The 14,350-nt window shown below is 39.0% G+C and overlaps 1 protein-coding gene across 1 annotated transcript in view; it reads left to right on the forward strand.

Moving 5' to 3' along the window:
• Positions 1–6,112, forward strand: part of LOC105495009 (selection and upkeep of intraepithelial T-cells protein 1) — a 46,200-nt gene extending 40,088 nt beyond the window's left edge. Inside the window, exons 7-8 of the mRNA XM_011764129.3 lie at positions 1,831–1,953; positions 5,223–6,112. Of these exons, the coding sequence (XP_011762431.2) occupies positions 1,831–1,953; positions 5,223–5,239 (140 nt within the window). The 3' untranslated portion in view covers positions 5,240–6,112. The remainder of the gene's footprint in view (positions 1–1,830; positions 1,954–5,222) is intronic.
• The last annotated feature ends 8,238 nt before the right edge of the window (positions 6,113–14,350 follow it).

Below are 14,350 nucleotides of genomic sequence, written 5' to 3' on the forward strand. Positions count from 1 at the left end.
GTTTGTTATTACCAACCTTCTGAAATCTACTTTTGTCAACTCGTCAAACTCATTCTCTGTCCAGCTTTGTTCTGTTGCTGGTGAGGAGCTGCAATCCTTTGGAGGAGAAGAGGCGCTCTGGTTTTTAGAATTTTCTGCTTGTCAGCTCTGGTTTCTCCCCATCTTTGTGGTTTTATCTACCTTTGGTCTTTGATGATGGTGACCTACATATGGGGTTTTGGTGTGGATGTCCTTTTTGTTGATGCTGATGCTATTCCTTTCTGTTTGTTAGTTTTCCTTCTAACAGTTAGGTCCCTCAGCTGCAGGTCTGTTGGAATTTCTTGGAGGTCTACTCTAGACCCTGTTTGCCTGGGTATCAAAAGTGGAGGCTGCAGAATGGTAAATATTGCAGAACAGCAAATATTGCTGCCTGATCCTTCCTCTGATAGTTTTGTCCCCAAGTGGTGCCTGCCTGTATGAGGTGTCAGGTGGCCCCTACTGGGAGGTGTCTCCCAGTTAGACTACATGGGGGTCAGGCACCTACTTGAGGAGGCAGCCTGTCCATTGTCAGAGCTCAAACTCCATGCTGGGAGAACCACTGCTCTCTTCAGAGATGTTAGGCAGGGTCGTTTAAGTCTGCAGAAGTTTCTGCTGCCTTTTGGTTCAGCTATGCCCTACCCACAGAAGTGGAGTCTACAGAGGCAGGTGGGCTTCCCAGCCAGTTTGTTTACCTACTCAAGCCTCAGCAATGGCAGATGCCCCTCCACCTCCAGAATGCCACCTCACAGGTAAATCTCAGACTGCTGCACTGGAAGTGGACAAGGCTCCGTGGGCATGGGACCCACTGAGCCAGGCACGGGAGAGAATCTCCTGGTCTGCTGGTTTCTAAGTCTGTGGGAAAAAGTGCAGTATTTGTGAGGAAGTGTCCCATTTTCCCACGTACAGTCTATCCTGGCTTCCCTTGGCTAAGAAAGGGAAATCCCCTGATTCCTTGCGCTCCCCAGGTGAGGCAACACCCTGCCCTGCTTTGGCTCACCCTCTGTGGGCTGCACCCACTGTCCGTAGATTCTACCATTACTATTACCAAGTTATGTAAGACTTCTCTCAGCTGTTCAGAGGCCCTGAGCTCTTCCAGTCTCTGGAAAACACCACTTTCATTCAGGTTCTTGTCATAGCACATGGCATGCCTGAGGCATTTGTCATTTACACAGTCACTAATTGAGCAAATATTTGGTGATTAATAACTATGGTTTAATAACTGTAGTTGATATAAGAGAGTAATTTCTAATAGGTGTAGTAATGAAACAGGTGCCTTCATTGCTGGCAGTGGTGCTGCCATGACGAGATATGTTAAACAATACTATGATATGGGCATGTTTACTACTTTAGAACCAGAGAGAAAAGATAATTAAAAGGAGACTTATGACGTAGATGATAGCATGACTTTTAAGAATTTTAAGATCTTTTTTATTCTAGAGAGTCTGCTCACCCAAGACTATTCTATTTTACGACACTCCTCACAAGGCCCAGTATTCTTGAGGGTCCTCAGCACCAGCTAATGTGGGTAAATACACAATGTGTTTATCTGTCCTTCAGACTGTGGCCACTCAGGGAAAATACTATGCTGCTTGAGAAGAATGGCATCTGCCTTGTCACAGCCTTCTTCTGGTCTTAGCCCAAATATACTCATATACAGGATCATCCACATAGCCCAACCTACTTCTTCCCAACCCTCAGACACACTCAGATGGTATGAAGCAACAGGAATCTGGAGAGTAAACTTATCATAAATCTCTGAACAAGCCCTCCTCTCTCTGCTGCAACAATCCTAAATGTTCCATCTCTCCCTAGTTCCTGTTTCAGATCGAAAATTCCAATTGGTTTCTATGTATTTGGAAGATATGACTGTGATGGTGTGGGTGCTGATGGTCTTCATCACCATGCTTATTTCCTTGGTTTACTTCAGACTGAGAGGTAATTGTAAAAGGAAGGGTGGTAACTCAGAGGGAATCATTCCTTTGATGGATCTCCAGATGTCCAGAAGAGTGACCATTCTTATCCTTGTGCCTTAGTAACTGGAAGAAAAAACAAAGACCTGTGTGTTATACAAGAATTTCCTGATTGTAGCCTTTTCAAGTTCCTGGGGTTCTACCAGTGCCCATGTTGTTGTCTCAAATGGCAATAACTTTCTCAACATTGATTGAATTGGATTGGACAGCTCTCCCAGATAAATATGGAAGGTTTAACTATATTTCATCCAGAAGGCATTCACCAAACTTTCTGTATATTGAGCTCTTTGAAAAATTTGCAGGATTTCCTTTCTTCTTATCTCAAGGACTAACTTGAAAATTAATACCATACTCTTTTTTTAAAGAAACATGTAAGTGTCCACAGAGCTGAAACCATTAACATTTCTGAGCCTATGTTGATAAGAGTACATATATCTTTGTTGTATGTTATGGGACATATATACCATAACTCATGCCCAAAGACAGAAGTCCTGGGTTTACTGTGCAAATATAATTTCCTTATGAAAATGGAAGGGAATGTAGAACTAGTAAGCTAGGAAGGAAAATGTTAATATTTCCTTCTTTTGCTCTACCCAAAATCTACAGTCCCAAATGTTCCATTAAAAATGTGTGCAAGGTTACACAAAGGTATATCCTGTTTACCTGTAGGCTTCAGGCTTTTCCCTCAAACATGATGCAAGTCTAGTGAGTAATTACAAACAATATAGAGAAATTATTTTTGCTTAACCAAAAAAATCCATAACCTGGAACTAAGTGGAATAGTCTACTTTGTTTTCATCTTTACATCCAGTGACTGCTGGCATTCTTTAGACCTTCTGTTGAGAGCTACCAGGTGTACATTTGGTCAGTTAGGAGAAGTCAAATTGAAAGAAACTCTATTCACTTATTGTAGTTGTGTATAAGAAAGAGGCCAAAAAGGAATGTAGTGCTTCCTCCTCCTGTTCCATTTTTCCCCATAGAACAGCACTGGGTGAGGGTCAGAGGATATCAGCAGAGGTGGGGAAAATTGTCTCTTTACAAAGGTCTCCTGTCATTTTATGAACTAGGGGGAAAGGTTGTAGGATAGAGGGAAGTGCTAGAGATGCAATAGTACTGAGTCAGAGAAAAGAGATTTTTAGTAAATAATTGCCCCAGAAAAGATGGCCTCAGCAGAGTGAATGAAAAGCATCTCAGCTGAGGCCCCCAAGGAGAAGGCCTCCAAAAGGAGGTTCCTGGGCTGAGACAGCAGATATGTATATAAGCACAGTTGCCTTAGGGTGAGGCTGAGCCCTGGAATGCAACTTTCTCCAGAAACTGCAAGTCACTTGCCTTCTTGAAGAACAGCTTTCTTCTGTGAGGCCTGTTAAGTAAAGCCTTTGTAATTTCCAATTACTTCACAGCAATATCCTATGTGTGATCCTTTATGTCCAAACATTAGCTTGCCAACATACCACCTGCTGAAATGAAACAAATACAAGGGACAGGTGTGTGCTTGTTACCATATAGATTTATACTTCTCATGCCTAGTTTCTGCCACCATGAAAAACAAGCCAGTTATTATCTTGCCTTGATAGGCATGAGTTAATGATGGAGAAAAGTAGTATGGAACCTGTAGCCAATATTCTGCAGCTCATCTCACATTTACCTATTGACCCAATGGAATTCAATGCAGGATTATAGTCATGGAGAAGTTTTACTGTCTCACATTGGAGGAGGCCAGAAGAGCTAAGACAAAATTAAAAAGTCCTGTTTTCATCTATATGGTGATACAAGGCCTCTTCTGATGCTGCTTCTCTGTATTTCATTGAGATCAATGAATGAGTTGCTTTATCCAAACATTTTATCAATTTGTCATTTGTTTCCTTTAGAATTATATGGAAAAAAGTCCAGACAACACATTCACTGATTTAAACTAGAAATTACACAATGCAATGGACTATAAAGGCCAAATCATTCTATTTATCACCATGAATAGGGCTCTACTAATGTGCCTCCTATTGCTAATATTATAGAGTTATATAGCAACAATCTCATGATAGCCTAGCCAAAATAGAAAATAGTTGAAATTGACTACTTGTTGAAATGCTGGAAATCAGACATTTAATTTTTAAATTAAAAAAATCGACCCTGTGCAGTGGCTCATACCTGTAATCCCAGCACTTTGGGAGGCTAAGGTGGGTGGATCACAAGGTAAAGAGATTGAGATGATCCTTGCTAACATGGGGAAACCACGTCTCTACTAAAAAAAAAAAAAAAAAAAAAAAAAATTACCCAGGTTTGGTGGCAGGCGCCTGTAGTCCCAGCTACTTGGGAGGCCGAGGAAGGAGAATGGTGTGAACTTGGGAGGCGGTGCTTGCAGTGAGCCAAGACTGCATCACTGCACTCCAGCCTGGGCAACAGAGCAAGACTCCATCTCAAAAAAAAAAAAAAAAAAAAACCTTCCATAATACCAATTTATCTTACAAAGACAAATAATTTCCTTAAATAGGTGTATGTTCCCTATTTTTCTAAATGTTTTCTTCAGTTTTGTCATTTGTATTGAGATCCTGGAATGAATTCCACTGCTCCTTAGTAGGTGAATTCCATCTACCCTTCTACCTTTGTTCCCTATGAAAGACTTTAGCTCTTTTCATATATTTAAAAGTTGTTTACAATTCCATGTGTCTCACGTAAGACAATTTTGCTAGTTTCAGAAGGTCAGAAGGATGCATAAGAATATTTAGAACAATTTAAAATGCAAACACAAACCACTGCAACTTCTGATGATGTCTTGAGATACGAACACCAATATTATTGTGCAATAGACATTCCAAGCTAACAAACACATAAAATACTAGTGATTTACTTTGATTTGAGTTATTAGGGTACAGGATGAGACAGAAAGAAAAAGAAAGAAGAGAGAATCTACTTGATTACTGTTTCACCAGGGTATCCATTTATTGTCTTTGCAAAGTGTAAATGTAAAGTATATGTAAAGTAAATCAAGCTCCTTTCGGTAATAGAATGCCTTTATTCCTTGCAAACTCTCTGCAAATATTTTTCTCTCATTGATTTAAGCTATTAATAGATAAGTCAAATTAATAAATTTATAAATAAACATTTCTCATGATTTTTCCAAAAATATCTTTGGCACCTCAGATGAGACCAATATGTTCTGAAATACATTTTCATCTCAACTTTTGCCTGTATTAAGATGTGAATTTACAATGACTTGAGGAAATTTTTTCTTAACAGGTTTTTTCCAAATATAAGGGATTCAGCAGCAACAAACTTCTCATCTGGAACTTTGGATAGAGAGACTACAGTGGCACAATATTCTAAGAACTCAGAAGAAAATAATTGTAAACACACAATTTTATGAATGGCCATAATTGCTATGTGGAGGAAAAATTAAATGTATTTGAATATTTAAATTTGTATTACATTTATAGTTTTTGTACAAATGATGGTAACTAAAAAAAGATAATAATTTAATCAGAAGATAACAAGCTAAGGAAATAAGTGGATTAAAACCAATAATTTACATGATAAAATGGAAATAACTCTCTGGAAGTAAAAATCAATCTATGTCAGTAATTAAACGTCATTTTATCAATAATTAAACATGGGATATGTAAAAATGTTTTGCAATACTAAATGTCTCAAAATGGAGTCATTTCTATCTTGGCTTAGAGTGAAAGTGCTGATGCTCTGAGTAATAAGCACATGTATGGAGGGGTGAGGTGATAACACCTCCTGTGACCAGGCACTCCAGGCACCTGACAGAAAAGTGCAACCAAAAGGCAGCTGAAGATGATGACTATGAACAGAGGCCCCCTTCAGAGGGCCATAAAAACCACAAAGAAACTGAAGATGGTCATGATGCTTGCAGAGGCTCTGTCACTGACAACTGTGAGGAGAGAATTCTGGCTCTGAAGCCTCTTCTCTATGACAGCAGCCGCTGGAAGCTCTGCTATGGTGTTCACAGGGAAAACAGATCTGCCAGTGGGTCAGTCAGCATGCTGGCCTCCAGAAGGACTCCCTGCTGTTTGTACTCCTTTTCTCTTATCTCTGCCTGTTTATGTTGGGTATATTTCTATGATTTTGTGTGTGTGAAAGCCATGCAATAAATCAATAAACCTTGAATTTCAAGCATTTAATTGGCTATTGAGTCATTATGAAACCACCAGCACTCTTGCTTCCCCATTTTGAAGTTAGCACAACTAGGCTAATTAGAACCTGACACTAGAACATCGCAGTAAAAAGAAAATGACTGTCAATCAATGACGCTTATAAAAGACTAAACTAAAGCATAATGATAGAGAAATTTGAAAATACAGGAATGCAAGGACAAAAACTATGCAAATTCTACCAGAAGGAATATGAAAATATATAAATATTAAGAAAACATAATTAAAAAGGAACATTAGGCATAAAAAATTTGGCCCCAAAATAAATATACAAACCATACAGTTTCCTAAAAATTAAGATACAGTACATATATATCAATACTGCACTCTTAATCTATAAAGGAAGCATTTAAAGAAATGCAAGTAAGGTGTACAATTTTATAAACATTGAGTAAGATTTTAATATGCCTCTTTGGGGAATTGGCAGATTGAACAATAGTTCCTACTGTTTAGGTTCTTAGTGATGATGACCTAATTTAATATTAGTCTAGCAGTTATCACAGATCCTGGTAGGAAAGCAATTTTATTTATAATATAAAGACAAAATAAAATTATATGTGTAAAAATGTTATTGAAAATCATGTTTCAGGGTATATTAAATGCAAATCAATGAGATGACTTCATTTTAATACTGTTACTAATTAACATTTAATACCATCAAGTTTTGATGACTTGGAGGAAATGAGAGCTCATACATTGGTGACATAAAAATAAATTACTGGCTCCCCAGAGCAAGATGGCTGAACAGGAATAGCTCCAGCCTTCAGCTCCCAGCGCGAGCAGCACAGAAGACAGGTGATTTCTGCATTTTCAACTGAGGTACCGGATTCATCTCACTGGGGAGTGCCAGACAATCAGTACTGGTCAGCTGGTGCAGCCTGACCAGTGAGAGCTGAAGCAGGGCGAGGCATCACCTCACCTGGGAAGAGCAAGGGGAAAGGGAATCCCTTTTCCTAGCCAAGGGAAACTGAGACACACAACACCTGGAAAATCAGGTAACTCTCACCCTAATACTGTGCTTTACCAAGGGTCTTAGCAAACGGCACATGAGGAGATTACATCCCGCACCTGGCCGGGAGGGTCCCACGCCCACACCGTCTCCCTCATTGCTAGCACAGCAGTCTGAAATCTAACTGCAATGCAGCAGCGAGGCTGGGGGAGGGGCGCCCACCATTGCTGAGGCTTAAGTAGGTAAGCAAAGCCTCCGGGAAGCTCGAACTGGGTGGAGCCCACCACAGCTCAAAGAGGCCTGCCTGTCTCTGTAGACTCCACCTCTGGGGACAGGGCATAGCTAAACAAAAAGCAGCAGAAACCTCTGCAGATGTAAATGGCCCTGTCTGACAGCTTTGAAGAGGGCAGTGGCTCTCCCAGCACAGAGGTTGAGATCTAAGAACGGACAGACTGCATGCTCAAGTGGGTCCCTGACCCTTGAGTAACCTGAGAGACATCCCCCACTAGGTGTAGACTGACACCTCACACCCCACACTGCTGGGCACACCTCTGAGATGAAGTTTCCAGATCAACAATCAGACAGCAACACTCGCTGATCAGCAATATTCTATCTTCTGCAGCCTCTGCAGCTGATACCCAGGCAAACAGGGTCTGGAGTGGACCTCAAGCAATCTCCAACATACCTACAGCTGAGGGTTCTGACTTTTAGAAGGAAAACTAACAAGCAGAAAGGACACCCACACCAAAACTCCATCAGTATGTCACCATCATCAAAGACCAAAGGCAGATAAAACCACAAAGATGGGGAAAAAGCAGGGCAGAAAAGCTGGAAATTTAAACCACACTGTGGCGATTCCTCAAGGATCTAGAACTAGAAATACCATTTGACCCAGCCATCCCATTACTGGGTATATACCCAAAGGATTATAAACCATGCTGCTATAAAGACACATGCACATGTATGTTTATTGCAGCATTATTCACAATAGCAAAGACTTGGAATAACCCAAATGTCCATCAGTGACAGACTGGATTAAGAAAATGTGGCACATATACACCATGGAATACAATGCAGTCATAAAAAAGGATGAGTTTGTGTCCTTTGTAGGGACATGGATGCAGCTGGAAACCATCATTCTCAGCAAACTATTGCAAGAACAGAAAATCAAACACCGCATGTTCTCACTCATAGGTGAGAATTGAACAATGAGATCACTTGGACACAGGAAGGGGAACATTACACCCTGGGGCCTATTGTGGGGTTGGCAGAGTGGGGAGGGATAGCATTAGGAGATATACCTAATGTAAATGACGAGTTAATGGGTACAGCACACCAACATAGCACATGTATACATATGTAACACACCTGCACATTGTGCACATGTACCCTAGAACTTAAAGTATAATAATAATTTTTAAAAATTAAAAAAAAAGACAAACCTGACAAGGAAATTTGGTTATTTCTGTGGCCTACAATATCTTAACATAATAACCATAGTTATGTTTGATAGCATATACACAGACATATTAGAATTTTAGAAATTCCATAAAATTTTGGAACACATATTAATATCATTCACTAAAATATAACAAGAAGAAGATTAAACATCTTTTTTTATTTTGACAATGCTTCCCATGTAATTAAACCTGTCACATAATTCTGTTTACCTCTTTTTTGGATGCTTCAGTGGGGCCTCTCTAGCATCTCAAAGTTAAAGGTCAGAAGAGAATTTTGAAGCTGAAATTTGATTTTAAAGTAGCCTATTCAATATGTTAAAGGTTTACAAAACTTTACATTCCCATGCTTTGTTATAACATTTTACCAAAAACATATTTCACTCTCCTCACACATCTTGCATGTAAAACTATCTTTCAGTAGTCTCAATTACTTGTCATAATGTTAACTCTTAGAAATTTTTAATTTTGGTTGAAAACCTGATATGTTATTTTAATTATGTACTAGGTGCAGATAAGGTTTGACTTTTTCCAGCATAGCTACAGGTTTGGCATACTCCACATGTCTCCAGGCCTTACCTAGCTGTAAAGCAGACAAGTTGAACAATTTTCAAGAGCCAAAGAAGCAGTTTATGACCTTAAAGTATTTAGCAAACCTAGTATCTGACCTGCCTAACTTAGACAAAATGTCTTTATTTTACCAATTATCTTTAAAGCTGTTTTTATTTCCCAGAGATTACTAAAGTCATGTGAACTAAAAGGCATGACAGTTTTTATTATTTCAAAACATTTGTTTGAAGCACTTATTTTTCTTTAAGTCAATTAATTATAACTCTTTTATATAAACATCACACGAACAACACATAATTACAGACATACAGAAGACAATTCAGTAGTTGTGAGATTTTTTCATTTGCCAGTTTCTTATTTGGACCACTGGCCTCAGCAAGGAGCCCTTCAAGAAACAGGACTAGAAAAACATAACAGGGCCTAATAAGCAGGCACAGCTGGAAGACAAAAACAGATCCCCAAAATTAAGGGTCCTGTTTTTATACCAGATCCTGGATCCCCAAAAGAGGGAATCAGACCATCTCACATGAGAGTCTTATCTCTCAGTGGGGAGTGGAGGCATTTCCATACTTCTAGGTGGCCAACAACATGCTTCTCTAATCCAAATGTGCAAAGAGCTGAGTATCTTCCCCCACCGATAACTGCCATTAGCTGTCCCCAAAAGGGGACAGCTATGTATTTCCTACATAGTTACTTCACACCAAAGCTCTCTAATAGTGAGAAGTAATTTCTGATGCCCCCAAAACTCATAATCATCAGATAACACAATGCAAAACACAACAGAGCCTGATATGGTTTGTCGCTGTGTCCCCATCTAAATCTCATTTTTTAACTTCCACAAATCCACATGTTGTGGGAGGGACCTGACTGGAGGTGACTGAATCATGGGAGTGGGTCTTTCTCATGCTGTTCTTGTAATGATGAATGGGTCTCACGAGATCTGATGGTTTTAAAAAGGGGAATTTCCCTACACAAGTTCTCTATTTCTTGCTGCCATTCATGTAAGATGTGACTTGCTTCTCCTTGCTTTCCACCATGATTGCAAGGCTTCCCAGTCACATGGAACTGTAAGTCCAATTAAACATCTTTCTTTTGAAAATTGCCCAGTCTCGGGTATGTCTTTATCAGCAGCATGAAAATCGACTAACACAGAGCCCTAGGTTTTAAGAGGGATCTATCTGCTTTTAATTCCTGGGGTTTCATGAGGAAAATAGGGTCTTGTTGCATCTCTTCTTTTTTTTCAAAACAGGGTCTTGTGGCATCTTTTCTGTTTTTCCCTAGTAAGTCCCAGGCTATCAGAAGTTATTTTAGGACCTCTCATGTGTGCATTAAGAGTGGCAAGACTAAATGGAGATAAATAATTCAGTTGAGTGAGAAGAAAAAAAAAAATTAAAGAAAAAAACAAAAAAACAAGACCCAAGAAGAGAAAAACATAAAGGCTTCTAAAATATATCTATAGTTTGGACATTCACTTTTAATTAAGGTGACTTTTACCCATGGGCCTCTATGCATATCCTTTTAAATGTCTTACTATCCAACTTTAGTCACGTCAAGTGCCCAATATTTCTGGCACTGGGACTTTATCAAAGATAACCTCTCAGGTGCTTAAGGAAAGGAAAATTCAAGACAGTTCATGGAGAGGAAGAAAATTAACAAATGACAAAGGTCATGCAGATCACAAACCAGAAAGGACTTATTCCCTAATCCAGGATTAAACCTGGGCTGCCATCGTAAAATGGTGAAGCCTTACCTGCTGAGCTGTAGCATTGGGCAGTCTCTATTTCCCTTCCTAGAAGGAGTCTAGAGTAGTTCATTTTGAGCTTGCAAAGCCTTTTGACTACTCAAGATAATTTTTAGAGCTATAACATGAACCCCAAAATTCCTGTTCTGGATGGTGGAAACTAAGAGAATGTATTGCCGTGTAGTTACAAGGCCAAGCTTCCAGGGACATAAAACAAGATGGAGTCCTCATCCAGTCTTTGTTTCAGGAACTAAAGCAAAGTTTGTTACTGACCAACTTTCTGGGCCATCTTGAGTGGTGAGCTTATAGGGTCCTAAGTTCGTGTCCTATCCTAAGGTACTCTTTATGATAGAACCATGCAGAAAGACACACAAAGCACACCAGATTTGCTACAGCCTAAGACTAGCCTCAGAATTATTTTTCACATTATTCAAAACTTTATAGAAGAAATAAACATGGATTTTTAACATTCATTAAACAGATTTGCACAGAAAGAGACAGTCCAGCAGTTCAATTGGTAAGAAATTCTTACCCCTTTGCCAGCATGTAGGGCCTCTGAGTTTTCTCTCCCGAAAAAAAGAGAAGAGAGAGGAGAACCCAGAAATTCTGACTGGTAGAAAATGTTTATCCTTTTCCCGGCATGTTGGGTTTCTGAGTTCTCTCTCCCAAAAAAAAAAAAGTGAGAGGAGAACCCAGAAAGTCTGACTGGTAAAAAATTATTACCCTTTGCCATCATGTCGAGTTTCTGGATTCTCTCTCCCTGAAAGAAGACTTCTCCCTGAAAGAAGGGTTCTCCCAGAAACTGGACATGCTGGCAAAAGGGTAAGAATTCCTTACAAGTCAGACTTTCTGGTCTCTCTCTTTGTGCAAACCAGTTGAATGAGTGGTAAAATTTACTGTTTATCTCCTCTCTAAAGTTTTGATTAATGTGAAAAATAATTCTGAGACTAGTATTAAGCTGTAGTAAATCTTGTGTGCCTTGTGTGTCTTTCTGTATGGTTTTGTCATAAAGAGTACCTTAGGATAGAATATGGCTTAGGACCCCGTAAATTTGCTGCTCACGATGGTCCAGCAAGCTGGTCAGTAACAAACTTTGCTTCAGTTTCCTGAAACAAACAAACAAAAACAGCTAGATGAGGTCTCCATCTTGTTTTATGTCTTTGCGAGCTTGACCTTGTAACCACATGGTGGTACTTTCTCTTAGTCTCTACCATCCATCCTCAAAAATTTTGAGGTTCATGTTATAGTTAACTCTAAAAATTATCTTGAGTATTTAAAAGCCTTTGCAAGCTTAAAATTAACTAATATTAGATATGAGCATTTATAGATAAGAACAATTCCACAATTTTTAGAAACATATTTTCCCATATCATAACCCTTTCTTAATTGGAAATTACTCAGATATTCAATGAGCATCAAAAATAGTTTTAATATTTTAATTTACACAAAAAATTTACCTGAAACATTTATCCCACTTAATGCACTCAATTCTTTTATTTTTAACAATTCATCTAGACTACTTCTGTAAGCTGAGATATTAGACACCATCATTTAAAGTTAGCTATTTCTTTGTTAACCATGTTTTTAATAGCCAGTGAATATCAGGTGCTCACCTAAACCTAAGTAAGAGCCTCAATGTTAAATACATAGGTATTGTTGCCAATAACTCAGATTTAGCTAACATTAAGTTACTCTCATTTGTCCAAAAAAAAAAAAGGCATGCAAACAAAGATCATTTTGTTTTGGCTGGGTTTATAGTTTTATAACCTTCTATGCCAAGCCCTGACATTTCAAAATATCTAATAGAGACAAATATAAAGTCCAGACAAAAATGTATGCTGGTAATTCTGAAAGTATTTCTATTTTTATTTTACCAATAATTTTAAAACCAGTTTGTTTAGGAAAGTTATACTTAAATCATGTGAACTTGAAAATTGCTTAGATTTATTTACTTAATTTATGAGTACTCTTTTACTTATAAGCTAATTTGGTAGACACAACATAAAACAATAAATGTATATACAAATAAACACATCTAGACACATATACACACACACAAAGATCCAATAGATTTTACCTTGTAACCCTAGCCATGAGATAGCAATACAAGCTCACTGGTTTTACTATGTTTACTCCAATAGGTAATCCAATGAAGTCTGTGAACCAAAATTTGGGGTAAAGCAGTTTCCATGGCAGTTTGATTTTTAAAGGTCAAACCTTCCCTGACTCACCAGTTTTACTTTGTTTACTCCAATAGGTAATCCAATGAAGTCTGTAAACCAAAATTTTGGTTAAAGCAGTTTCCATGGCAGTTTGATTTTTAAAGGTCAAACCTTCCCTGATTCCAAAGAAGAGTAGAGCTCAATACCACCAAAGGGGAACATCACATGCTAGCCAGGCCTGACTCTGCTAAGAACAGCAACAGAAAAGCCTGGATACCCGCAACTCCATTCCACTTTCCCATTCAACAGAAAACACCAGATTCCAACCAATACTGGGGCCAAGCGGTATTGGAACTGCAAGAGAAAATTCTAAGGAGGGCTTAATACCAGGCCTTAGAACTTCTGCCATGGGTGGCCCCTTTGAAGAGGTTGAGGTCTGGAGTTGGATCCCCCAGTGCATTCTCTTTTGGGATCCAGTCTTAGAGTGTCAGACATCTCTGACCTTAGTTGGGCATCAGTGCTGCTTTGTATGTTTTCCCTCCAGAGGCAATGGCCTACTGTGAGCTTTCCTTTTGTCCCTGGACGAAGGCCTTGAGGTCAGGTGAATATGGCAGATGAGGCAAAACTTTATAGCTCAATTCATTCAACATTTGAAGAGTTGGTTGTGCAATGTGCAGTTGGGCATTGTCATAGAGAAGAACTGGGCCCTTTCTGTTGACCAATGCCAGCTGCAGGTGTTGCAATTTTTGGTACAACTCATCAATTTGCTGAGTTACTTCGCAGATGTAATAGTTTCACCGGGATTCAGAAAGCTGTAGTGGATCAAACCGGCAGCAGACCACCAAATACTGCCCATGGCCTTCTTTTGGTGCAAGTTTGGCTTTGAGACATGCTTTGGAGCTGTTCTCAGTTCAACCACTGAGCTGGTCATCGCCGGTTATTACATAAAATCCACTTTTCATCACATGTCACAATCTGATTGAGAAATGGTTTGTTGTTGTTGCATATAATAAAATAAGCCAACACTTCAAAATGACAATATTTTTTTATTTTCACTCAGCTCATAAGGCGCCCACTTATCGAACTTTTTCACCTTTCCAATTTGCTTCAAATACTGAATGATCATAGAATGGTCAAATGACGAATGACAGTAGAATTATTGACATTGAGTTCTTCAGCAACTTCTCATGTAGATGTAAGAGGATCAGCTTCCATGATTGCTCTCAATTGGTCGTTGTCAGTTTCCACTGGCTGACCACTATGCTCCTCATCTTCAAGGATCTCATTTCCTTTGCAAAACTTCTTGAACCACCA

This window comes from Macaca nemestrina, chromosome 1 (assembly GCF_043159975.1).
Source record: "Macaca nemestrina isolate mMacNem1 chromosome 1, mMacNem.hap1, whole genome shotgun sequence".
NCBI lineage: Eukaryota > Metazoa > Chordata > Mammalia > Primates > Cercopithecidae > Macaca > Macaca nemestrina.